Raw genomic sequence first — 25796 nt, 5'->3', positions numbered from 1 at the left:
TTCTTCACAATTTATGTACCAGTGTAATTGATTCTTTAGAAATATATTTTCAAGTTTATCAACTTACATGGACAAAATAGGTATGCATTAATGGTTTTAACAAGCCTCTAAGTCAATTCCATTGTTCCATTCCACCAAGTAATATCTAAATGCTGTAACAATTAATTTTGCCCGCCCTTTCTTAAGCAGATATGCCACTTTCCTACAATTATTTGCTGAACAGCTATACTGTAATTTGAACAAAACATCTGCCACTCATGTATCTGAAAATCTTGTACTATCTAAGGCTCCAATCCTAAACTCATTTACTAGGGAGTAAGTCCCATTGAACACATGGAGACTTACCTCTGAGCAAACATGCTTAGGCTTGCTTTGTCAATTTTCTATTGAATGTTTAAAGAAGGCATGCTGATGTTTTAAAACCAAGCGCTGAAGTTAGCAATGTCTACTCATTGTCACACCCACTTTAAAAAATGTGGATTGGAAACACTGTCCCTAGTAAACTAGTTGAATAGATGGAAAGCAGATTTGGAGAGCTTAGTCAGAGACTGTGCAGATACAAAAAGAGTATGGGTGATCATATATTCTTCAAGGGTCCCCTTCATGCAATATGGTCCCTATTGCATGAGTACAGGTATTGCACAAGCATATCCATGTCAATAGACTGGCTCTGATTCCTATGACAGAACAATTTTTGATACTGGTGTATAGGGTGGAGAGGTTAGATGACGGGCAGATGTCTGCACAATGCCAAATGTAGCTGTTTCAAGGCAGCACAACACACACACATAGCATTTTGTTTGTACTTTCTATTAAACTGTGGCTAGAAAATTATTGCCAGGTATGCTTTTGGAGGAGAGCTATCACTAGATGCTTTGTAGATACTGGATGGCAGAAAACAGCATTTTATTCATAAAAAGCTGCAACAATATGAGCACCAAGTACAAGTTCACTATGGAGGAAAGTACTTATTTTGGCACTCAAACCCATTTTTAAAATATCCCTACACTCAGTCCAATCAATAGAAGTCTGATATAGGTGGAAGTTTTAAGGGTCTCTCCACAAGATCAAGAAGTATCCAGCTCTCTTTTTATTCTCAATATTCCCACAAATCACCCATCCAGTGTCAATAACTCACTATTTATCCCCACATAATGAATGCTGTGTGTATGTACCTTATAGACAATAGATGAGTTTGCTGCTATCCCCTCCGAGTTTCTTAAAATAGGACTAAGGGAAAGCACACAACTCTAAGAAGCTTCTTAAAAATGGTAGGGAGAGCATGGGGTCATCTTGCTTTTTACATATTTAAATATAGCTCAATGAGCACTTTTGCACTAGCTTTGTATAGCAAGAGAGTCCATTCATGATTTTTTTTTAAAAAAAAAAGTTCTCTGAGTGACAGAGTCATGGAAGGGATGGAGAGGGGGGTTATTTCTTCTGAATTCAATACCACTGATAGCATCTAATAAATGGCCATGGCTTACCTTCAGCTACATTTCACACAAAGATAATAAGAGTTATCTGATGGGGTGGGGGACACATTTTACCAGGTACCAAATGTTGGTTAGAGGTTGTACCTGGGACAAATGCCATACCCTTGCAACAGAGATGCAGCATTGAGGAAAATATATGGACTGAGTTAAAAAATCAATAATGTCCTTTACTGTGCAAAATACAAATCTTGAAGAGAGAGAAAATAAGCCTCAATCAAGAATATATGTTGGCCGTAACACTTCAATTTTATCCTTAAGATGTGTAGCTGGAATGTGTCAGTAGGTAGTAGCTTAGGCTTTACCACTGGCTGTCTCATGCAGTTTAATTGTCATTGCCTGAAACTGTGGCATGTATGGCATGAATGCTTGGACAGGTGCTTCACACTTGTTGATGAAGGGATTTAGGTCAGAAGTTATCTCTTGAGGAAACCTCAGGCCTCGAACTAGAGCATTGGTGTGAAAGTGACAAGCCACATTTGAACTTTCTGTTAAAAATATATCATTTTCCCTTCTTTGGGGTGAGCTCATCCCTAAATAGAACATGCTTTTCTTTGGACTGTCTTCCTCAGTGAAAGTTCTATCCTGCTCTAATGGCTCTGAGAAGCCCTCAGATGAAACAACAGAGAGAGTTTTTCTGGGCAAGTCTTCATGGCAATCAGGCAATATCAGAAATGCTTGATTTCTCAATGCCCAAGAGCTGCTAGAGAAAGATGTTGGAACAAAAGACTCATTACCCAGAAAACCTTTTACAAACGAACTGCTTAGTTCATTTGGTGGCTCATAAAGCCCACTTGAGATGGAGCTGCTTACAATAGTTGCATATTTTATATTAGATTGTCCTGTCATTCCTCCACAGGTTTCAACATCATCAACATTCTCAGAGAGACTATTACTATTGAAATGGCCACTGGAGCAAGCTGAGTCATGCTCAAAGTCTTGAATGGTTGCAAGTGAGTCAACAGATAGTAAGTCTTGTTTGTCTTCATTTTTCATTGCTTTCTCAATACTGATATCTTCCAACACTATTTCTGACTCCAGCAGAAGAGGACCAAATGACAGTGCTTCAGGATGCTTGAGAAAGAGATGCTGAAAGGTTTCAGGCTAGAAGACAAGATACATTTTAATTCTCATTTATTAATTCATAGCTTATATCCAATAGAAAAGGGTAGGGAAAAGGAAACACAAACACTTTGCTTTCATTTTATTATTCTTAATTTGGCACCACTTTAAAAGCCTGAGCAATGTCACATTTTTTGAAACAAAATGAACTCATTTTTTGGGGGGGGGGAGCCAACTGACTGTATAGTATTCACATCTCATGAAGTTGTATGCTTTAAGTAGGATGAATATGCACAATAAAAGACAGAGATAATATGATTAAGGAGGTTTTGTGAGGAAATGTTTATACATTTAAATTTATGATACCATAGCAGTCTGTATAATACTGAAGTTCTTATTTTTCAGTTCAGCCTCTGATGAGCTTATATAATAAAGGAAAGAACAATTGTTCTGAGCCAGAGCTTTATATATATAACATTCTTGTCAATGAGGGCAAAATATGCATGCATCACATCAGCAACATAAATGTTGAAATCCTGGGTCTGGCTCCATATTTATTCTCTTGGAATAGATTAGATAGATTATTAGGAAAAGATAGATTATTAGGAAAAGGTTCCCATTCATGCCCACTCTGCAGTTGGGCAGCAAACCAGTTCAGCTGCCAGCCACAAAAGGGGAAGATCCCTTCACTTGCCCACCCACCTCCATAACACTGGCACAATAAGAACCTCCCCCCAACCCTGGTAACAAGGGGCTCAGAGTTTGTTAAAGCAATCGCTCTGAACCAGAGCTTTTCATACATAGGTTTTCATTCTTGTCAATTAGATTGAATTATGAAAATAGGTGAAAACAGGGAGTGCAAAGTACAACGGCACTTAAAATCCAACTGTTGACGAGTGAAATTGGCTGTGGGCAACAATTCCAGTCTCTGCAAATCAAAGACCATCCAAAGCCACCCAGCCTGGGGTAATTAAGGTTCACAAGTTTTGTAGCCCATGGTACACAGAAGAAACAATGCAGCCATATGTGCACCACTTACCTCTCCATTCCAACAGAAATAATTGATATACACATAATTGGTACAAACATTTGTCAAGAGTAGCCAACCTCCATCAACTTCAAGAATGTAGGCAAGTGCCCTACCAGATATCAATGATATCTGGTCAAGTTGCTATCTACTTTGATGAGAAGTTTTCTAATGTCTGTAATTCTGAAAGTCAGAATATTTTGACTTCTTGAAAAATCAAAACTCTTCCTGTAGATTTATATAACTGGTGGTACTAAGCTCCTCTCCGATCAGATTTTAGTAAAAATGTGGTGCCACTTTGCCTCCTTCCTGGCTACCCAGACTAAGGGCTAGTTCTAACATTGTGGGATAAAAATATGTATTTCAAATACATTGCTTTCTCCCTTACCCTGCTCCAGGAGGCAGTTCCATAAACTCAGTTAAGAGTATGATGCTGTTAAAGCATGACAGAAAAGAAACTAGCTTATAAATATATACAGCTATCAAATTGCAAATAATGATACCTGGAACAGGAGAAGAGAGAGTGCCTGTATATTACAGGGGACCCTTGGGAGCCATGGGGGCTCTCTGTGTTCTAGAGACACACTGGGGTCCTACGGAGTTCCTTTTAGAGGAAACAGGATGACCTAGTGTCAGGGACGGTTTGACTTTGCCACAACAGCTTTCTAATGCTGCTGTCTGATACTTAACCTACAGGATCAAATCAAGAATATAGCTTGCACAAATCAAGTAAGTCACACATTAACATGAATAAATATGAGTTAGAATATGAATGAATATGAGTTAGATGTTTAATTGGATTTGTTGCAAGTACTATTTCTTGGGAAAACATAACATTATGATTATAAAACAGTTAAATGCACAGGGTAAAATGAGTGTTTGCTGTAAATCATTTGCTCTTAGTTATATGCATATCATAGGAGTACCACGTAAATATTTTTTTTACAGCAATTTGTTTATGCCTGTGAAAAAGAACACAAATGGAGCATTCATAACTTCAGGGGCTGTCATATCAAATTTAATTTGGATTCAACTGCAAGATAATGAGAGATAGAAAATTATAGGCAAAATATAGTCTTAGATATAATTTTATTTGTATCTGCTATTTAAAAAAGTAATCCCACTGAATGATTCCAATAGACTCAATAGAATCTTGTTTCTCTCTCCTTTCCCTCTTCCTGTCTGCTCCCCCATCATGGTCTCCAAAACCCTAGTAATTAAGAATGGCTAAATGATAGGTGTGCAAAGACCTCCTACCCTCTGTAATACCCTGGGTGTGCTGCCTACATTCTTGCCTCTGCCTGCATTCCAAGAGGTGAGAATAGAAAGAGGCCTCCATTGAGTCCTATGTGCATCACTCTGGTGACAAGTGCTACACCTACACTAGGAGGGAGAACCCTGTTAGAGCGTCCAGTAATAAACTTTTTGTTCAGACATGTTCAATACATTTAGATGTTTCTTCTAAAACTACAATTCTATACTAGGTGCACTGAAATAAACAGAAATGGTGGAAAGATATGGAAAATCCTGTTGATTTTGGATCTCCCCCTTTGTTGTCAAGATGATATTGCTTTTTATATGATAATACCCTATTGATGTGGTTGAGTTAAAACATCAAAGAAAAAAGTGAATATATTGGACTAAGGAGCTAAATAGTAGTATCCCTAATCAGATATCATACAGTCAAGGAAATCAGAAGGTTTTAGCAATTATTTTTCATTTCAAAGACAATTTGGAAACAAATCTATCTATGAAATTAAATTAAAATGAATAGAGTAGATGTACACAGCTGAACAAGAATGTGGACCTTTACATATATCTTGTGTGACATTCAGTACTCTTGTGGACATGAACAGGGCACACTGCTGTCACAAAAAATATGTACTTCCATAATAGGGTTGCCAGATATCTCTCCTTCCTTTTTTAAAAGAAATGTCTCTTTATATTAAGACCACAGGCCCAACAGATTCTTATTAGCATACAGCTCCAGAGTGTGTTAATTTGTGAGATTTTGATTTGGAAGTTCTGTTCCTGTGGAAGTTCCTTTGCCATTCCTGGTGACAATCTCAAAGGTAGTAGAAAATTTAAGAGCCGTGATGTCAGAGGAACTGGGTAGTTTCTCACCAAGCAAACCAAAGAGAGAGTTTCTTCCTCAAAATAATTCCTTCAGATGTGGTTGCTTACTCCAAAGCTCATGACAATCTCTCCTTGCTTCTGGTTGCAATTTATATGAGATATGAATGGAACTAGGAAGATGGCAAAGTTGCACTCTAATTGACTGTGTGCTACTCATCCATCTATAACTCTATTGAGTATTTGCTTGCAAAACATCAGAATAATCATGTTCTAAGTGATCAGTACACTCCATTGTGAGCACCATGAAGTGCCCGTTCAACTACCAAAACACTTTTAAAAACCTTTATAAATCAATGGAAACTAGGCAAACATGGCAAAAAGAAAACCTTCTAGAAATTGATGTTTTTAAAACTATGACATCCTGGGCTTCTTTTGCTATTGTAGTAAACCAGGGATGGGAAATATCTGTCTTATGTTCAATATCCCATTAACCCCCATTAAGCCAGCTCTATACTACTGGTGCTCAGCCCATTCTCTAAGGTTCATGTCAGTGAAGGTTAATTAACACAAGCTTTCCAAGGTAAGTGATATAATGTGGCATACAGTGGCTGCATTCAGACATTACGCTCAACTATGGTTTACTAAGACACGAACAAGTTTAGCATCCTCTTGGACTCACATGCTAACCTAGTCCCCTCCTGGGTTTGCATTCTCCTGTGCGGCAGGAAGAAGTCTGGAAGTTTTCACTTTTGTTTAACCACAGGTTGTCATGTCTTTCAGATATGGAACTCAGGTGAACGCTAACTGTGGTTAGTTTAAGCAAGCCTGCTTCAGAAACCACCATTTGAAGTTAGCTTGTTTGAAGCTAAACTTAGTGTAACAAAAGTTGTTGGTCTGGCCAACATGACAAACTGTGATTAACCAAAAGTAGAAGTAAACGTTTCCGAACTTGTCTGCCCAGCCAGGTAAAAGGAAGAAAGATTAGGCTTGTTCCCATTTTATTAAGCCATGGTTTAGCATGATGTCCCAACACAGCTACTGTCTTCCTAACTTCTATTCTGATATGCTCCTTTTACACACAGCAACCCTCACCTGGTCTGAAATATGAATAGTGTTGTCAAAATTGTATACCATTAATTTAACTTTTGAATAAAATTATTTCCACCACTATTATGTATGAACAAGATCAGCAAATAATGAAATGATATGTAAGTAATTCTGTCTTCAGAATTCAAATAGATAATTCTTCTAACAACTCTGTATAGGAAGTCTGGGAGCTGTCACATTGGTTCAGCGGGCAGTGATCATGATTAGACTTCAAAGAATGTCCATTCTCTGTTTAAATGAAATGAAATAAAATTAAAAATAAAGATGAGAAAATAAATATTTCACTGGGAATGAAAACTAAAATAACTTATAATTTTTTAGAAAATAAGCAAAGCATTCTCCCTAGTCACTAGTAGGTTAATTGTGCCCATGTTAATCTTTAATGTTACATTTGTGATTCCAAGGTCAAATTATCGAATGGTAATGGACTGCCTTCAAGTCGATCCTGACTTATGGCTACCCTATGAATAGGATTTTCATGGTAAGCGGTATTCAGAGGGGGGTTACCATTGCCTCCCTCTGAGGCTAGTCCTCCCCAGCTGGCTAGGGCCTGCTCAGCTTGCCACAGCTGCACAAGCCAGCCCCTTCCTTGTCCACAATTGCCAGCTGAGGGGCAACTGTGCTCCTTGGGACTATGCAGCTTGCCCACGGCTAACCCTAACCCCTGAGCCACTCACTGTGGGGATGATCTTTACCTGGTCCTTTATACCCAGGAGACATGAGCAGGGATTTGAACTCACAGACTCTGGACTCTCAGCCAGGCTCTCCTCTATACCAGCTGTTTATCCAATGGTAAACATTGTCATTTAAGCTACAGGAGCTGCACTAGCTTGTGCCACCACAGAATTAGAGTGCAATTTACCAAGAAATGCACCAAAGTCCTACTGAAATTAATGAAATTGTGATTTGTGGAATGTATCTTTTCACTATGGGAAGGGTCATAGCTGAATCATAAGCACTTCCTTCATATTCAGAAGGTCCCAGGTTCAATCTTTGCATTTCCAGGTAGGAGTTGGAAAGATTCCAGTCTACAACCCTGGAGAGCTGCTGCCAATTAGTGTAGACCAGCCTTTCCCAAAATGGTTCTCTCCAGATGTTGCTAGACTACAACTCCTATCATCCCTGGCCATTGCCTATGATGGTTGGGTCTGATGAAGCCAAACAACATTTGGAAGGCACCAGGCTGGGGAAGGTTGGTGCAGACAGTACTGATCTAGAGGGACCAATGGTCTGACTCCCTCTGCTACAGCTTCCTATGCGCCAAGTGTCCAGTGCATGTAGAATGCTCTGTGCATGTGGGTACTTCATTATCTTCAAAGGAACAAGAAGTGCCATGCATATATTACTTTGAGCATAGGAGGTTGCTTCCTGTGATGAAGTGAAGGGGTCTATAAGGCCATCGAGTCCAACCCCCTGTGCAATGGATTCCTGCATTGAGCAGGGGGTTGGATTCGATAGCCTTATAGGTCCCGTCCAATTCTACTATTCTATTATTCTACGAAGACCTTAAAGGAGAATTGCTTTGCATGCACTGGAGTCTCCACCTCCCATAAAAGATCCCATTTTTCTTTGGATGTGTACCATTAGAACCCACTGGCACTATCTCACCAATTTAATGGTAGGCATTGGTTTTACTTTCCAGAACTCCACTTCATTCTAGTATTTAAAAGGTGCTTGCATGAGGGTAGGGGGCACATGCTAAAGTTTATTTTCAAACCAAATAAAGACCATAAAAACATTGAAAATATTAAAATGTATTAAAGTGAGCGTCCATACCTTTTGGAAGTTAACTTCTTGTGCCCAGGAACAATTCTTGGGGTTTGGAACATCATCCCAGAATAATTTCTTCATTCTGAAATTTCAGATAAGGTGTTGGTTTGGCACAATGAGTGCATAAAGAATATAATAGCATTTTACTCTGAAGACATATTTCACATTTGGGAATTTATTCTTATTTAACTGAAACCAGTTGCACAGTTGCTTTAAAAAATCTAATTGTAAAGACTACCTGCTTAAAATACTTGATTTAAGTATGTTGTCTAACAATCCGTGCTGCTACTTTCTGACCTTCACACTATTTGTCAGGCACTGAACTTACACTACAATTCACATACATAGGAGAGAGTGTCTTCTACTGTGTTTAAAAGAGTTGACTTACCATATAAATCTAACAAAAATTCAACAGGAACAGCAAGATTACCTATCTTTAGTGTAATAGAATAGCCCTTTTTGTTTGCAAAGCTAAACCCATAAATGTGCATGTATGTGCATGAGTATCAGTGAGCCTTGGACTTGCACATTCTCCCTCCGTTCTTCTCCTGCATACACATACGATTCTATAAAGCCTGAACTATCACATCCAGTCAAAGCTCATTCAGTCCAAATGGAATAGCTGCTTTGCCTGATCATGCCCATCAACCTGCATTGCAATAATGTCATCATGTTATATAATGCGGAATATACAGCTTATTGCTAAATTTACATTTATGGCTTTTCTGTTCTCAAATCTGAGCACATTTTATAACATCAATTTGTGAAACCATGACAGGCTGACCTCCAATTCTATGATGGGCATGCCTATATGCATCCATTCCTTAACAGTGGGTAATATCCAACGTAGTGCTATGTGAACATTCCATCAGCACTATGATTTCTGCTTGCACAACAGAATGTTCTCCCCCTCTCCTCCCCCTGCAAGTCTCCTAAAGTTGCTCTAGGGATTCCCCCAATCTTCTGGAGCAGATTTGGACAGGGTGAAGGGCATATGCGGGGGAAAGAGAAGGAGGAAAGTCCCACTGTGCTAGCAGAAATCCTTGTGCTGATGGGATGCATTAGCTGAATACTGCCCATACCACTAAAATGTAAGAGAAATTGCCAGTAGCAGATGCTAGGGGATTGCTTACTTGACATCCCCGCAGGTAGAGATATCAATGCTGCATACCAGGAGGAAAAGTGGGAGGGACAAGGTGATGGGAAGGTTGGCTCTATGCAAATGCACCGGTGAGCCAATACAGCCCTCCTGCCAATACATTTGCACAGTGTATCTTCCCACCACCTTGCCCCTCCCACTCTCCTTCCTGGTAAGCAGCAGCAACCCACCTGCCAGGAAGTCAGGTAAGCACCACAGTCCCACTCCGATGTCTGCTACTGGAAATTTCCTGTCCCTGGATTAATCTACAGTGCCTTATCTACAATTATTCTTCTCAAGCTAAAATTACTTCCTACATAAGAATCTTATAGATATAAATGATTACATTTGAGTTCAAAAGCTTTATCCATTTGATAAAAGATTCAATAAATCATATAAGAAAGCCTTACCTTTGGTGCAAGATCAGCAGACCACCAAGCAGCAAAAGAGAGCATGAAATAACTAGGGGTAGAATAACATAGAAGTTCACATAATTCTGTTTTTCAATTCCACCTGAAAAAAGAGTCAACAGTTTAAAAGTTATCACTATCACGACAAATACACAGACTTCAGAGAATCTTGCAATCTTTAACACACTTTCCTGGTGCCAGGCCTCATTTAACACAGAGAGACTTTCTTCTGATTAACCATGCACAGAATTGTACTGCATAAAAATTAAATATTTACAGTGTGATCAAAACACACATTGACTAGGAAGAAAGTGCCATTAAATTCAATGAGCCTTACTCCAAATTAAGTGAACGTAAGATTGCAGGCTTGGCTGTTTGTATCAATTCATCTGCCTAAATTTGATCCGTTATTCTAAAAGGTAAAACAAGACTTGTATTTAAGGAGTGGCATTCTGCTCATGCAGCAAGACTTCCCCTCCCTATTCTTTCTGTGACAGAATCTGTCTTTTTGCAAAATACAACTAGATAATCAACTGCTAATTATTTGAAACTATGCAATTCAGCAAAAATAATGAAATGCTCTTGTGTGCTTTAAATATAGAGATGGGTATGAGCTACTGATGATTAACATTATTTACTAAAAATTATTGTTTTTTCCTGGCATAATCAATATTCAAGATGGTCTGAATGCGATAAACCACAGGTGACTTGATGTCAATATGTTACATAGAATAAGATTCCCAATATATTTTCTACATTTTTCTGATTAAAAGTTAAGAGCAAGAATTTTCTATTTGAAGGCAAAGTGTAGTAAAAACACCAGAGTTGATCACCTTTGGAGAATCCATATGTCACTGAGGGCTTTGTCACTCCTTCAGGAATTATTGGATACAAACTAAATCTGTATTTCTCAATAAGAATGAAATTATCTGGAACAAAAATAATATATTTTTAATTCACACATACTAGTACTACCAAACAATTCCTAATCTATAAGATCAATACAGCAGCTTGGGCCAACTCTGAAAGTCTGGCACCTCCCCATCTTCTATCATTACCTTTAAGGCAAGGATGGGAACCTGTGGCCCTCCAGACACTTTTGGAGTCCAGCTTCCATCCAGCATGGCCAATGGTTTAGGGATGGTAGGACCAGTCATCCAGTAAGAACTGAAGGGCTAGCTTCCTCATCCCTGGTTTACTGTCACCCCAAAACAGTTATTAGAAATAATAAAAGCATAAAAAGTCACTATACATAATTCTCTGTAACCTCACATATCTCATAGAAAATTCAATTTCTGTTTATCAGTCTTTTCTTAAGAGTGATAATCTACAGTACACTTCAAAGATAAGTTGGGAAACTCCATTTCATACTTTTAATAGATTAAAATTATGTAATAAAACAAACTGGATTTAAAATTTTTTTTTATGTATTTGAAAGGACAGCTTTTCTTTACAAGCATAGGTAAGTACCTTCAGTCATACTTTGTTAATACCCAAATGCAAGGAACAGCTGGATTCAATTTGTTTTGAACAACAACCTTCATTTGGAATATAAATTTATTGAAGTATTTTCTTTCTCTAAAACGCACAACAGACTTTGTAATTTATTTATTTATTTTATTTATTTATTAAATTTATATACCGCTCGACTAGCAATAGCTCTCTGGGCGGTGAACATAAAATAGCATAAAAATACAATGAATAACAAAATAATACTAAAATACAATCAACAATCCAATACAATAAACATTTTTAAAATTAATTAATTATACTGGATTTATCCAGTATAAGGTCCTCCTTTCTCACACTTCAACCCCCAAGTCTTCCCCTCCTTTGCCCCACATCCTCTATCCATGTTGCACTCTTGTAACATTATAGAAACCCAGAAAGAACATAAAGAGAAATATAAAGAAAACTTACATTATAATTATAATTATAATTATATCCTCTTCAATAATATATGTAATTATATTTGCTTTGACAACAAAAATGCAGGTTCAAACTAGAAAGCAAGTGAGTTTTTCTGCAGCAGGGGTCCTTACTGGGATTAGAAACCACAATCATATACATGTCTAATCAGAAGTAAGTCCCACTGAATTCAGTACAACTTACTATTTGGTAAGTTGTGTTAGAACTGGGGGAGGGGAGGAAGAAGACTAGAAAAAGTAATCATTGAGACTGCAATTCTTTACTTCTGAGTAGACATGCATAAGATGGTACTATAACAGAATCTACCATTTAGCACAAGGATAGGCAAGGCAACCAGTATTCCACAGCTACATGAAAGCTCATTTGGACTCGTTTTGGAATCCTGGGAAAAAGAGTTTTCAATTAAATGCATGATAGTCGTTAGTCTTTATAGTTTTTCAGTAAATCTTTATGCATACTCATTATACCTCCCCTTTCTGAGCACTTTAATTCCTCATCCTTCCACCTGTTGTTTCAGCTTTGTTGAGTCTGTCAGATCTTGATTCTTTTTATAATTACATTATTTAATATTGTTGTAAAGCATCAATGTCAGGATGCAGGATTGGGGCCCTGAAGTTTCAGACAATGAGGAGAGGGAGGGGGTCATTTGGACAGAGTCGTGTGAAGGAGAAGCAGAAGAGGGGGAGGGAATCTCAGAGATAGAACTGTCTGGGACCAAGGACCTTAAATGTCCAACAGACACAGATACTTACCGTGAGCTTCCCACGCCTCCTCCCCCTCCGAGCTTGGAGGAGTTGGAGAAGGAGGGAGGGCAAGGAGGAATCCAACCCCCTCCTGATCCAGGAAAAAGCAAGGAGAAACAGCCAGATGGTTTAAGCACTGCCCCCCGCTTTCCCCCATACCTGAGTCAGATTTCTCAGAAGGGGAGGGGGCGGTGGCATCCCCTTCACCACGTACAAGGAGACAGCAAAAGAGGCGGCAAAAGAAGGGGGAGAGGCGGGGTGTGGATGAGGGCACTTTGAGGCGGAGTGAGAGAATTCGCGCTCGTTTGCCCCCTTCTTAAGGGACAGGGGGAGTAGTGGTTCCTTGTTCTGTCAACTCTCTTCTCTGTCGCAGGTTATGTTTAGTAGTTAAAGTTCATGAGACAACGTAGTCTTTGTCTGGATATCACTTTAATAAAAACTGATTTGCTTTCACCAACTGGTCTGGTTCCTGAGCCTCAACCTGGACACGACAATCAAATCCAAGACAGCAAATGTGATGTAGTGGTTAAAGTGTTGGACTGGGATCCGGGATACCAGGGTTCATTTCCCATTTGCCCATGAAGCTCACTTGGTGACCTTAGATCAGTCACTGTCTTTCAGGCTAACCTACCTTGCAGGGTTGTTATGAGGATAAAATTGGGAGGGAGAGAACCATGTTTGTAAGCCACCTTAAGCTCCTTGGAGGAAAGGTAGGATGTAAATGCAGCAAGCAAGCAAGCAAATAAATAAATAAATGGAATAGAAACACATCCTTCCAAATACACTCACCAAAAATGTGGTACTTTCTAACATTTGCAGGAGCCATAATCCATTTAATTTGCTTTTCTTCATTTAGGTTTGTCCATTCTACTACAAATGATGTAACTGTATAAGCCACAGGTGAAAGTGTCCAGGACACAATTACACAATTGCTGTTCACTGGGTAGGCACTGAGAGATTTCACAATGTTTACTGACAAAACAGTAAAAAATAAGATAACCATTATGTTGGTGATCACATATATTATCCCCTACAAGCTAGAAGAGAACTCATGAGATCCCACAGAAAAGGGGGGAGTACATTTCAGTTGTTTTTAGTTTGTAGATTAGAAATTTGTAAAGCTCCTAAGAAATGAAATTGGGACCATAGGCACTCACCATGAAGGTCCCTTCTTGTTTGGCATGGGGAGGCATCCATTGTGGGTTGCATCTCCCTCCCCATATTGCCCAGATGACAGAAAGCATGTGACCTAGGTTTTTTCCTTATCCTCTCCCCCTACTGGCTTCTCCTTCAGTGGTCCAGCTAATAGCACAAACTCATATGATTAAATAGGTAGAAGAGAAGGAAACAAAAACAGCAGAAAAAGGAACAGTGACCTGGCTCAAGTTTCGGTATATTTGATTTGAGCCTGATGTATATATAGTGTTGAGCATTCACCTGTGTGACTAGGATGTTATCTTGGATGCCTCTGCATGCCAAAAAAGAAGTAACCTTCTCGGTATGTACCCAATGTTCTGTTCTCCTGTTTGGCATGGGTGGCATCTGATGTGGGATGTGTAAGAACTGTGTAAAACCTTGGGTGTGTTAGGTGGTTGCCCTAGGAAGTAGGACATGCTGTCACACCCTCCTTAGAGGCATGGGTATCCACTTTTGTAGCTGAGGACCATGTGGACCATGTATCACCAAGATGGCACATTCGTGGACAGAGCAGCTGAAATAGCAAAGGAGACTGTAGATGTTGTGACTTGAAAGCTGGGATGAAACAGGCTATTATCCATTGCACCAGTGTAGAATTGGAGACTTTCTTCCCTCATAATGTAGGGCAGAAAGAAGCAAATAAGTTATCTGATAGTCTGAATCAATCTATTCTCTGTATGTAGGTTTTTAGTGCCCTTCTGACTATCTTGTGCTAAGTGTACTCCTGCAGGGATTTAGGTTTAGGACAAAGGTAGAAGAAAATTAACTCCTGAGACCAGTTGAAAACAGATTTGACTTTGGGTTATAATGGTGGGGTCTGTTCTTATCACCACTCTGTCCTTGAGGAACACAAATAGATGTTTTCTGAGACTCTCCTGGCTGAGTTAATAACTGGAAGGAAAGCCACTCTGAGAGATCGACAATATACTGGCACTGTTTTCTGTAGTTCAGAGGGACATTTCAGCAACACCCAGAGAACAATGTGAAACTGCCAGGAGGGAAACCACTGGGCCAGTGCTAGGCTTTTCAGGGATGCCCAAGGACTGTTTAAAGTGGAGGGTGAAATCCCAATAGTATGAAGCCTGATTTGGACAGAACCAGTGGCATTAGACTTGAGCTCTACTTGGAGAAGTCCAACAGTTGTTCTATGACCAGCCTCTTGTGATCTATCTTCTCCCTCCTATTCTATCTGAGGAAGGTCTTCCAGGATGTCTCATAGATTGTATTGGTAGACTTTGGGGGTGCCAATTTACAGTTTCTTTCAGGCAGTGCAACAAGAATCTCTGCTCAGTTTCCAGGTGGCCAACTAGAGCCACATTGTATCCGAGTGTCAGAACAGGGACTTTAAATAAGCCTTTGTGGTGATGTTGTCAGTTTATACAAGCAAAGCAACAGTCTGATGAGGGGCTGGAAGGTCTGAGGGCTAGACAGACATCATGAAGCTCCAGGTCGGGCCCGCTAGGTGGGCCCCTGGCCACAGGAATTCTATAGGCACAGATTCTGTTCCCAAACCTTGTGACAGTGGTGCTTCAGCTTTAGGAACAGCCACTCCCTTAGTTGGTAGAATGTAAGGTTCAGGGATTCAGAATCAGACTCCTCCAAGGAGTGGCCCTGGGATGGTAAAGGGCATTTTGACTTTGTTTGGGGCCTGTGAGATTTTCCCCTTTTACTTCTCTGAGAAGATGATGATGAACAAAAGCCTGTTCTGCTTTTGAAGATGTCTGGATTTTCTCTTAAATTGGAGTTCTTATGTACCAGAATAATTACCTCCTTAACTTTTTGTACTAAGTTCTTCTGGAAAAAGGAAGGACAGAACATCCAGAAGAAGGCAAGAAAACACAGGTAAAAACATTTTAGGAGGATTTGCAGGCAAAGAAAATGCCTGAAAAGGAGAAAAAAGGAGGAATCTAAATTCTGTTCTGGGCAAAGGCAGTGGCAAATTGAAGGAGGAGCCAGAGGTGGAGAGGATAAGGAAAAAACCTAGGATGCTTTCTTCTGGGCAGTGAGAGAAATACAGCCTACATAGTTTTACATTACAAGTTGAATGCTTCTAAGGAGCTACTCAGTTATCTAGAATGTATCAATATAAGAACATTTTATTTGATATGGAGATTATCAAATGTATTCTTCTTAAGAATCCATGTACATTAACCATTTCCTTTTTATGGACTAATATTAACTAATATTAACTCCATTTGATTTTACTTATCTGTTTGTCAGCAGTTTTCTATTGCAATTTTAAATTTGGCTAATTTTCACTATTAGGCGAAATATGCGATAAGCTTTTTTCTTTCATTAACTGGGGATGTTTATGTAAACTTGACTATAACATGTATTACTCCATCACCAAACAATGGTGAAAACATGTATGTATTCAAGGCTATTAAATGTTTTATTTAAGTGGAGGTAAGTCCCACTGAGATCAATGAAATATGCTTCCACGTGAATGACTAATGAGCCCTATTCATGCATTACTCACGTGTCGGGCATCGCTGTGATTACTTTGGAGTGAGGCCATGTTTCTAGACCCACCTCCAATCTCGCATTTCCTTCTTCAAATAAGTGTGTGTTGCCTGTAGCTGTCTGAAGTTAAAGCCCAACATACTGACGTCATGTGATTGGCAGCTGGGTTGCCCCACCTATCTGCCAAAATTGGCTCACAGAGTGGCCCTGAAGACAAAAAGATTCCCCACCCTGATATAGAGGCTTTGCAGGTGTCTTGATTGCATAGATCCCTTACATAGGAATAGGGTCTTGTGCATTGAGCAACAGAAATGCATGGTTGTTTGAGGAAGGAGACACGTCAGGGACAGGGCTAAAAGTGTAGTCCCACTCCAAGTAAACACACATGAACAGTCCCATATTCATGTTTCAATCAGAAAAAGAAGTATGAAATAAGAACATAATTGCCTCGTCACTTAAATTACTTATCTAAACACTGATACATTATATGAAATGAAAACACTTTTTTATTGTAAACTAGACCACTGAGTTACCAGATGTTAACAATTCTTGGAGCTATCTAAAAATGTTTCTCTTACCTGCACTCATTTGTTGTGACAGAGTTAAAATGAAATTCACAGAGGAAACTCCAATTGAGTTGACGGCTAGAACTCTAATGGCATGCACATCCTCTGTCCATGAAAATGTATAGGTAGTGTCATTTTCTACATAGTCAGACCAAGTAATGTTTTCTGAAGTATTATGCTCTACCACATAGTTTAGAACACTGCATAAGGAAAGATTCTTCATCAATGGCTGTAAGAAAAATCAGCATATATTGCATTTCATTGGGAGTTTGCACATTTTTTTAAAAAAAGAGTACTGAAGGGCAGGTATCCCATTTTTATGTTAGCAGGACTAAAAGCTAGATATGATAATGAATTACCGTATATTCCGGCGTATAAGATGACTTTTTAACCCTGGAAAATCTTCTCCAAAGTCGGGGGTCGTCTTATACGCTGGGTGTCGTCTTATTAGGGTTGCCATATTGCCTGGATAGCCGGGTTTTACCCGGATTCTAAGCATGCCACCCAGCACCCGGCTAACCCGTTAGGTGGCCCTGATTCTCAGCTTTCATTTAAAAAAAAAATTAAGTTTCTAGGTGGTGCGGTTCTCGAGATATATATAAAAACGTCAGGCACCCCCCCCCCGGTTAAATCTTTTTTTAAACTACTGTATAGCACTTCGTAGCTTTAACCCCGCCCGTTCAGGATTTCAGCCAATCAGTGAAGTGTTTGTTTGGTGGCAGTGTCTGCAAAACCTCATTCGAGGCCAGAAAATGGTGGTTTCCCCTCCTGTTTATCTGAAAATCTCATAAATTGGGTAGGTATATACATTTCAGTTTTTCCCCGTTGTGTGTAGGAGTCAGATCCTGGGCAGTGTTTTGAAAACCTTCCCAATAGTTGCTTTTGGGGGTAAAAACAGTGCTAATCCCATATGTCCACAGTAAATCCTATTGAATTCAGTAGGAATTACTTTTGAGTAGACATGATTATGAATGTGCTGAAAATCAATGGGACTTTGGAGTGAATGTAAAAAAGAATTGTGTTTGTGTTCTCTTTCTGCCCCCCCCCCCAGTCCTATTTTAAAGCAAGTAGGCAGGGCTTACTTAGGTATTGCAGTTTTTATTCTGTAGGAAACTAATACTGATTTTTTTAAAACTAATACTGATTTTTCTGCAATGACCAACTGGTTTGACAATAAACTGTTATATGGGCTGTATGTATTTATACATAAGAACATAAGAAAAGCCTGCTGGATCAGGCCAGTGGCCCATCTAGTCCAGCATCCTGTTCTCACAGTGGCCAACCAGGTGCCTGGGGGAAGCCCGCAAGCACGACCCGGGTGCAAGAACACTCTCCCCTCCTGAGGCTTCCGGCAACTGGTTTTCAGAAGCATGCTGCCTCTGACTAGGGTGGCAGAGCACAGCCATCATGGCTAGTAGCCATTGATAGCCCTGTCCTCCATGAATTTGTCTAATCTTCTTTTAAAGCCATCCAAGCTGGTGGCCATTACTGCATCTTGTGGGAGCAAATTCCATAGTTTAACTATGCGCTGAGTAAAGAAGTACTTCCCTTTGTCTGTCCTGAATCTTCCAACATTCAGCTTCTTTGAATGTCCACGAGTTCTAGTATTATGAGAGAGGGAGAAGAACTTTTCTCTATCCACTTTCTCAATGCCATGCATAATTTTATACACTTCTATCATGTCTCCTCTGACCCGCCTTTTCTCTAAACTAAAAAGCCCCAAATGCTGCAACCTTTCCTCGTAAGGGAGTCGCTCCATCCCCTTGATCATTCTGGTTGCCCTCTTCTGAACCTTTTCCAACTCTATAATATCCTTTTTGAGATGAGGCGACCAGAACTGTACACAGTATTCCAAATGCGGCCGCACCATAGATTTATACAACGGCATTATGATATCGGCTGTTTTATTTTCAATACCTTTCCTAATTATTGCTGGCATGGAATTTGCCTTTTTCACAGCTGCCGCACACTGGGTCGACATTTTCATCGTGCTGTCCACTACAACCCCGAGGTCTCTCTCCTGGTCGGTCACCGCCAGTTCAGACCCCATGAGCGTATATGTGAAATTCAGATTTTTTGCTCCAATATGCATAATTTTACACTTGTTTATATTGAATTGCATTTGCCATTTTTCCGCCCATTCACTCAGTTTGGAGAGGTCTTTTTGGAGCTCTTCACAATCCCTTTTTGTTTTAACAACCCTGAACAATTTAGTGTCGTCAGCAAACTTGGCCACTTCACTGCTCACTCCTAATTCTAGGTCATTAATGAACAAGTTGAAAAGTACAGGTCCCAATACCGATCCTTGAGGGACTCCACTTTCTACAGCCCTCCATTGGGAGAACTGTCCGTTGATTCCTACTCTCTGCTTTCTGCTTCTTAACCAATTCCTTATCCACAAGAGGACCTCTCCTCTTGTTCCATGACTGCTAAGCTTCCTCAGAAGCCTTTGGTGAGGTACCTTGTCAAACGCTTTTTGGAAGTCTAAGTACACTATGTCCACTGGATCACCTCTATCTATATGCTTGTTGACACTCTCAAAGAATTCTAATAGGTTACTGAGACAGGACTTTCCCTTGCAGAAGCCATGCTGGCTCTGCTTCAGCAAGGCTTGTTCTTCTATGTGCTTAGTTAATCTAGCTTTAATAATACTTTCTTTCTGAGCCCAGGACTTGGTCTTTCATGATGCCCGGTGTGTGTGTGTGGGGGGGAGCAGGAGAGTAGTCGATAAGACAGACATCCTGGCATTGATAATCGAATTAGCAAGGTATGTGTGGGGTTGTTGTACACTTCCAGGCTCAGTTTCATTTTGAGTATGGAGGTGGAACCTGTGTAGATGTGGTTATCAAAGGGAGAAGAAATACATCTGCAGTGTGTGCATGTGCGTGTATGGAGTCTTATGACTCAGAATTTTGGGTTGTGTGAATGAAGTTGCTTATCACTTGAGGTTGCATTTCTGTCCCTGTTTGAGTAAGCCCCACTGAATACACTGGGACTTGCTTCTGAATAAATAAACCTAGGATTGCACTATAAATATCTTTACAGTTTGTGTAAATAATAAATATATTTGATAGTTATGCTTATATAAATATTTCTTCATTTATCATATTTTTGGTTTTTGGTTAGGAATCCTGACTGGTTGTGAGATGCTTAGTTTTTTGCCTTATAGGAATCTTGTTGTGGTTGGTATGGTATTACATTTAGGAAAGTGTTACTGCCTTCTGTATTTTTTTTTCCTATTTGCATTTCACTTATCTTTAACCTCACTCCGTTACAGCCATAGAAGCAACAGCAGCATATGCAAGATAATTAACTCCCATTAGTGATAAGAACAAGAATTTATAATTATTATTTCAATTAAAACAAGAGGCTTATCAATACTTTGAAGAGGACCAGATATTTATTTTCTTTCTGAGCCCAGGACTGGGTCTTTCATGATGCCCGGTGTGTGTGTGTGTGGAGGGGGGAGCAGGAGAGTAGTCGATAAGACAGACATCCTGGCATTGATAATCGAATTAGCAAGGTATGTGTGGGGTTGTTGTACACTTCCAGGCTCAGTTTCATTTTGAGTATGGAGGTGGAACCTGTGTAGATGTGGTTATCAAAGGGAGAAGAAATTTTGAGTTAAGCAAAGCTCTGCTTTTATAAAACCTAAGAAACATACAGTACTTTGAATGTCTGAGTGCCTGCACCAGTGGAATACTAGAGGAACTTGTAAAACTTGCTGCAACAGTATTTAGAACTGAGCATGTGGTGTGAAAGACTCCTTTTCCTAACATTTTAGCTTGTTTTTCTCTGATTGTGTATTTTTATTGTTTTTACTATATTTGTAAGCTGTGCTGAGCTCTGTTTTTAACAGCAAAAGGGCAGGATATAAATTCTCTTAATCAATCAATAAATACTCCATAGTGTTGGAAACTAGAGTCTAGGCATTTAATGTTGCTTTAAAAAAAAAGATTTCTCACATCTTTCCCCAGTTTTTGGTGGTAATTCCTAGGCACAAAAACAAAACAACTGGACAATCCAAATATTAATATTTATCAGTTTATAAGTGACAGTTTTCCTGCTAAGTACCTGCATGTCATAAGCAGGGGTAGTCTTATACGGCGAGTATATCCCAAACTCTATATTTTAACTGGAAAAGTTGGGGGTCGTCTTATACGCCCAGTCGTCTTATACGCCGGAATATACGGTACTGTGAATCTGCCTATAACTATTGTGGACCATAACTTCTATTGCCTTCTATTGGAGCAACTCCCCTATGACGAAAGATTGCAGCATCTGGGGCTTTTTAGTGTAGAGAAAAGGCGAGTAAGCAGTGACATGATGGAAGTGTATAAAATTATGCATAGTGTGGAGAAAATGGATTGAAAAAAGTTTTTCTCTATCTCTCATAACGCTAGAACTTGTGTACATCCAATGAAGTTGAATGTTGGAAGATTCAGGATAAAATATTTCTTCACACAGCACGTAGTTAAACTACGGAATTTGCTCTCACAAGAGGCAGTGATGGCCACCAACTTGGATGGCTTTAAAAGAGGACTAGACAAAATCATGGAGGATAAGGCTATCAATGGCTACTAGCTATGATGTCTATGCTCTGCCTCCATAGCTGAAGGTGATATGCTTCTGAATACCAGTTGCTGGAAACTGCAGGAGGGGACAGTGCTCTCGTCTCCAGGTCCTGCACGCTGGCTGCATTGTGAAAAATGGTTGGCCATTGTGAAAAACTAGATGGGTCACTGCCCTGATCCACCAGGCTCTTCTTATGTTCTTATTACTTTTACATCCCAATATTATAAATTAAAAAATTGTCAACAGTTTGCTGGTTAAGCAATTTTGGGTTTTGAATTGCCAAACTTAGGTTTTGTAGTGTGAAATGTAGTGTAGTGTGAAGAAAATGTTAACGTGTTGAAGGAAATTTTACCAGTTCCATTGCTGAGGCCTAAGAAACCTCATTATAAATAGCCTGTGTGTACATCCCATTTACTTTGTGAATTAATATTTGTTATTCAGACACACCTAAATCATCCTCCCTTTTCATCTCGTTTGAAGATGATATTGACAAATGTAAGTAACCTGTGAATTGTCAAAGAAATGCCTGACATCCTGGCAGAGCATGCTGTAAGGGTGCTTGAAATGCTAATAATTCAATTTCCCCCTTTTAATAATAATTTATGAATAGCTGGTACATGCCAGGCCCTTGCTAGTTTTGTCCAATAGAGATTGGACCACGTCAAAAAGTAGATTCTCATTCTTGATGAGAAAATGTTTCTGTTTATTAAAAAGAGGGAGCCTGGAGATTTAAAAAAGGGCTCCTATTTGTAAGAGATCATTTTCCTGTGCCTGACTGAAAGCTTTCTCTTAGCCTGGGGGTAGGATGTGATCATCATGGGTTGATTTTCTTCTTCATGGCAACCTCTGGCCCACAGGCCTAATTAGGGCAGGCAAGGGTCCTAATCTGGCTCATGGGGCGGGCCATTTTCTCCAAGCCATGCCCATCTCCTCCAACCTATGCCCACCTCCTCCAACCTGATGTCATATATGCAAAGGAACAGTTGGGAACCTTAATTAATGTGCTGTCAATTGCTCCTTGGCAAGCAGGGCTTACAGTATATTCAGTACCTTTTAGATTTGGTGAAAAACACAAGCCTTGCTGGGATTGATTCCCAATTGGAAGTCCCAAGTGGAGCTGATGCTTGATGAAAGTGGGGCTTGCAGTCAGCACTGAACAGTTGATCACTGATGACTTCAAGCCCTGTTTGGATCAGCTGGGATTTTCCTTTGCAGCACAGCTTGAACTCAAGAAAAATGACCAGCCTGACCAGTCGAGGATGGGAGAGTTAACAATTTAGATAGTTGGGTTGAAAAGGATCTCCACCTGTGCTTGCATCCATCTTTAACGGGCTAAACATCTGCAATCAAGTGTGCTGGGACCTCCAAGTCAGACTATATCACAAGTCCAGTAGTGCAAACACTTGCACTGTTATTTCTAATCTTTCCTCATTCTTTTTGTACTTCTTCCTTTTCACTTTTAATGCCATTTAAACTCTGACGATGATATCCAATAGTGGCTGTCTGCTGATGGAAGATAATCTATTAGAGAATGGGGAGGGAGGCAATTGTTGGCATTCCCCACCTCTCAAGTACCATCTCCACCTCCCCCCCAAAAAAAATCTGCTCCAGAGGGTCTCTCATTCTTCTGCAGCAGACTTAGAAGGGAAGTGGGGAACTGCAGGGCAGAAAGCTGAAAACTTCCTCCCTCCCATCCTGTTGATGGATTCCTTTCTGTCAGTTGACTGTCACCTGATTTCCTTATAGAAATTCATTTTTTTAATTACTGTGTTTTGGAAGCATTCTCTCTAATATATTCACACTACTACTTTGGCCAATACTACCAGATATTATTCAGCTTTTTCCTTTTGGCTTTATTTAAAAGGTGTAGTGGCAGTTGTTTATGGGTTAAAAAGTTCTGGGGGGTGGGGGTGGTTGGTCCATCACAGAGCCCTATTGTAAACCTATGATTCACTGGCTTTGCTAAAAGAAATTACTTTACGAATGTGTTCTTCAAAATCAGCCAATATCTGCAACAGTCCTATCTTAAGACACATCCTGAACATTACAAAAATCTGAAATAGGTTTCAAATATCTCAGTCACCCTCTTCCATTTATTTACCTTCCAAAACAGAGTAACATTTTTTTGGTTCCTTATTGGATCTTCATTAATAGCTCTCCAGAATTCAGGTCCTCTTAAAGGAGCTGGGGGGAAAAATATCTTAAGAAGCTTTACATACATTCAGTAAAAACAAAAACAAAAAATAAAAAGCTGAAAATGTATAGCTAGTATGCTGGTAATACACTGACCTTTGATATCCTTAATAACCGTGTAGGCAGGTCTGCTCCAATCACTCCAGTAGCCTATTCCATCAATCACACAGCAGCGCACCTGAATAATGTATACTGCACAGGGATCCTGCACATCTATACTGGCAGAACTAACTGATACAGTGGAAACCTCTTGCATCTGTAACAAAATATTAAAAAAACAAAGATGTCTAAGTTAATAACAAATGAAATTATTTCTGAGTGAGAGATTGAGATTTTAAATAATATGCTAAGTGTTATTTAATCTAGTGAAAAGGGGCACATCACAAATGTTTATTTTGCCCCACAGACCAAATGCTACTAATATTAATGGAATCCACACACTTTTATGAACTAGTAGCAGAACACCAGTGTGTAAACTCTAGCGAAGCATGTGATAATTTGGATTAAGTCTGACCATACCTCCCAAGCAATTTCTGTTCCATTGACAGCATAACGAATCTGAAACTGAAGATCATTCTTTGGAAGTTCTGGGTTATTCCAGCTCATGTTCAGCAGCCCCACTTCCCTTGTGATTTCTGCTTTGACACTGGAGGGAGAAAACGGCTTCACTAGAAAGTTAAACAAAAGAAGTTTGCTGTTAAACAAAAACAAAAAACTAAATAAGGAGGGGCTGGTTGGCACCATCCTGGCTCATGTCTAGTCTGCTCTCCCAGCCAACGAGAGAGAGAGAGTGTGTTTTGCCTCCATCAGTTTGTTTGTACTGTTAAGATATCTGCCTACAAGCAAGAGAGTTTTTTGGGTTGATTGCAGTGAGTAGAATTGCTTGATTGCTGTATGAGGCACATAGCTGGGCTGTAAGTGTGGTCCAGAACCTGCCTTGCTATAAGAACAGGCTCTGCTGTTTGCAGCAGGGTTGACATCAAAGGGGGGTTACCTTCAGGGAGTTACAAGGGCAGGACCACTCCCATAGTAAGCTGGGATATGCAATTGTAGCCCAAGCACTGTAGGCAATGGGCCTATGACCCTTACCCAGAGTGAGATCCTGGGGAGCGCAAGTTTGGTTTGGTGGTATCCTTCCTAAGTCACAGAGAGGAGGAGGATTGTTGCAGTGGTATTACTATCTTTCATTGACAGTGTAGGATGCACCTACCACTGGGCCTTAGTTTGTTATCTGTATATAGTGATATTGGATTATGGTGCAAGGATGTGTCTGGGTGGGCAGCTAGCAAGAAGTGTGAAGATGTTGGTCTAATATAAGTGGTGATGGACAGGGGAAGAGTGGAGAGGGTGACCACAATCTGGGGTAGAAGCCTAGATGTTTGGTCCCTATTCCTTGTTTCAGCCCTTTCACTCCTCCAGAAGTTACTAGTGGCTTTTCTGTTGAGCTGTTTGGTACCGCTGTTATTGAATGTCAGGTCACTCCATAATAAGACTGTGCTTATTCACAACTTGATTGTGGATGAAGGGACTGACCTGGCATGTATTACCAAGACTTGGATGGGTGAGCTGGCTGGACTTGACCTAACTCAGCTGCTTCACCACCAGGCTAGTGATGGTGTAAGGGGGGTATTGCCATTGTCCATAGAAGCAACATCTCCTTCACCAGAAAACCTCTTGGTCATGGGATGGGTTTAGGGGGGGGTTACACCTGGTGTTGGGACAGAGAGACAGATTAGGGATGCTTCTGGTCTATCAACCAGCTTGCTACCCAGGGGGATCCCTGCCGAGGTGGTCTCTGGCACGGTGTTGGAAGACCCGAGGACAATCATCTTGGATGACTTCAATATCCATATGGAGGCTGCTGTTGGGTTGGCTTGAGACTTTATGGCCTTCATGATAACCATGGGGCAGTCTCAAATGGGCATCAGTCCAATACATCAGGCAGGGTAAACCCTTGATGTTGTCTATCCTTAGTGATGTGAGGGACAGTCTGAATGTAGGGGGGTGCAATACACTCCCTTCTCATGGTCAAACCATTATCTGGTGA

At 40.0% G+C, this 25796-nt stretch overlaps 1 protein-coding gene across 1 annotated transcript in view; it reads right to left on the bottom strand.

Moving 5' to 3' along the window:
• Window positions 1-2631: 2631 nt before the first annotated feature.
• LEPR (leptin receptor) overlaps window positions 2632-25796 on the bottom strand; it is a 93356-nt gene continuing 70191 nt past the window's right edge. The window contains exons 11-19 of the mRNA XM_061633350.1: window positions 24269-24417; window positions 23846-24005; window positions 23658-23740; window positions 16994-17210; window positions 13545-13727; window positions 10917-11012; window positions 10084-10186; window positions 8542-8617; window positions 2632-6993 (exon numbers count right to left, since the gene is read on the bottom strand). Coding sequence (XP_061489334.1) covers window positions 6976-6993; window positions 8542-8617; window positions 10084-10186; window positions 10917-11012; window positions 13545-13727; window positions 16994-17210; window positions 23658-23740; window positions 23846-24005; window positions 24269-24417 — 1085 coding nt within the window. The 3' untranslated portion in view covers window positions 2632-6975. The remainder of the gene's footprint in view (window positions 6994-8541; window positions 8618-10083; window positions 10187-10916; window positions 11013-13544; window positions 13728-16993; window positions 17211-23657; window positions 23741-23845; window positions 24006-24268; window positions 24418-25796) is intronic.

Source organism: Rhineura floridana, chromosome 6 (assembly GCF_030035675.1).
Source record: "Rhineura floridana isolate rRhiFlo1 chromosome 6, rRhiFlo1.hap2, whole genome shotgun sequence".
NCBI lineage: Eukaryota > Metazoa > Chordata > Lepidosauria > Squamata > Rhineuridae > Rhineura > Rhineura floridana.
Note: the sequence above shows the minus strand (reverse complement) of the source record. Positions and strands in the feature narration are given on the sequence as shown.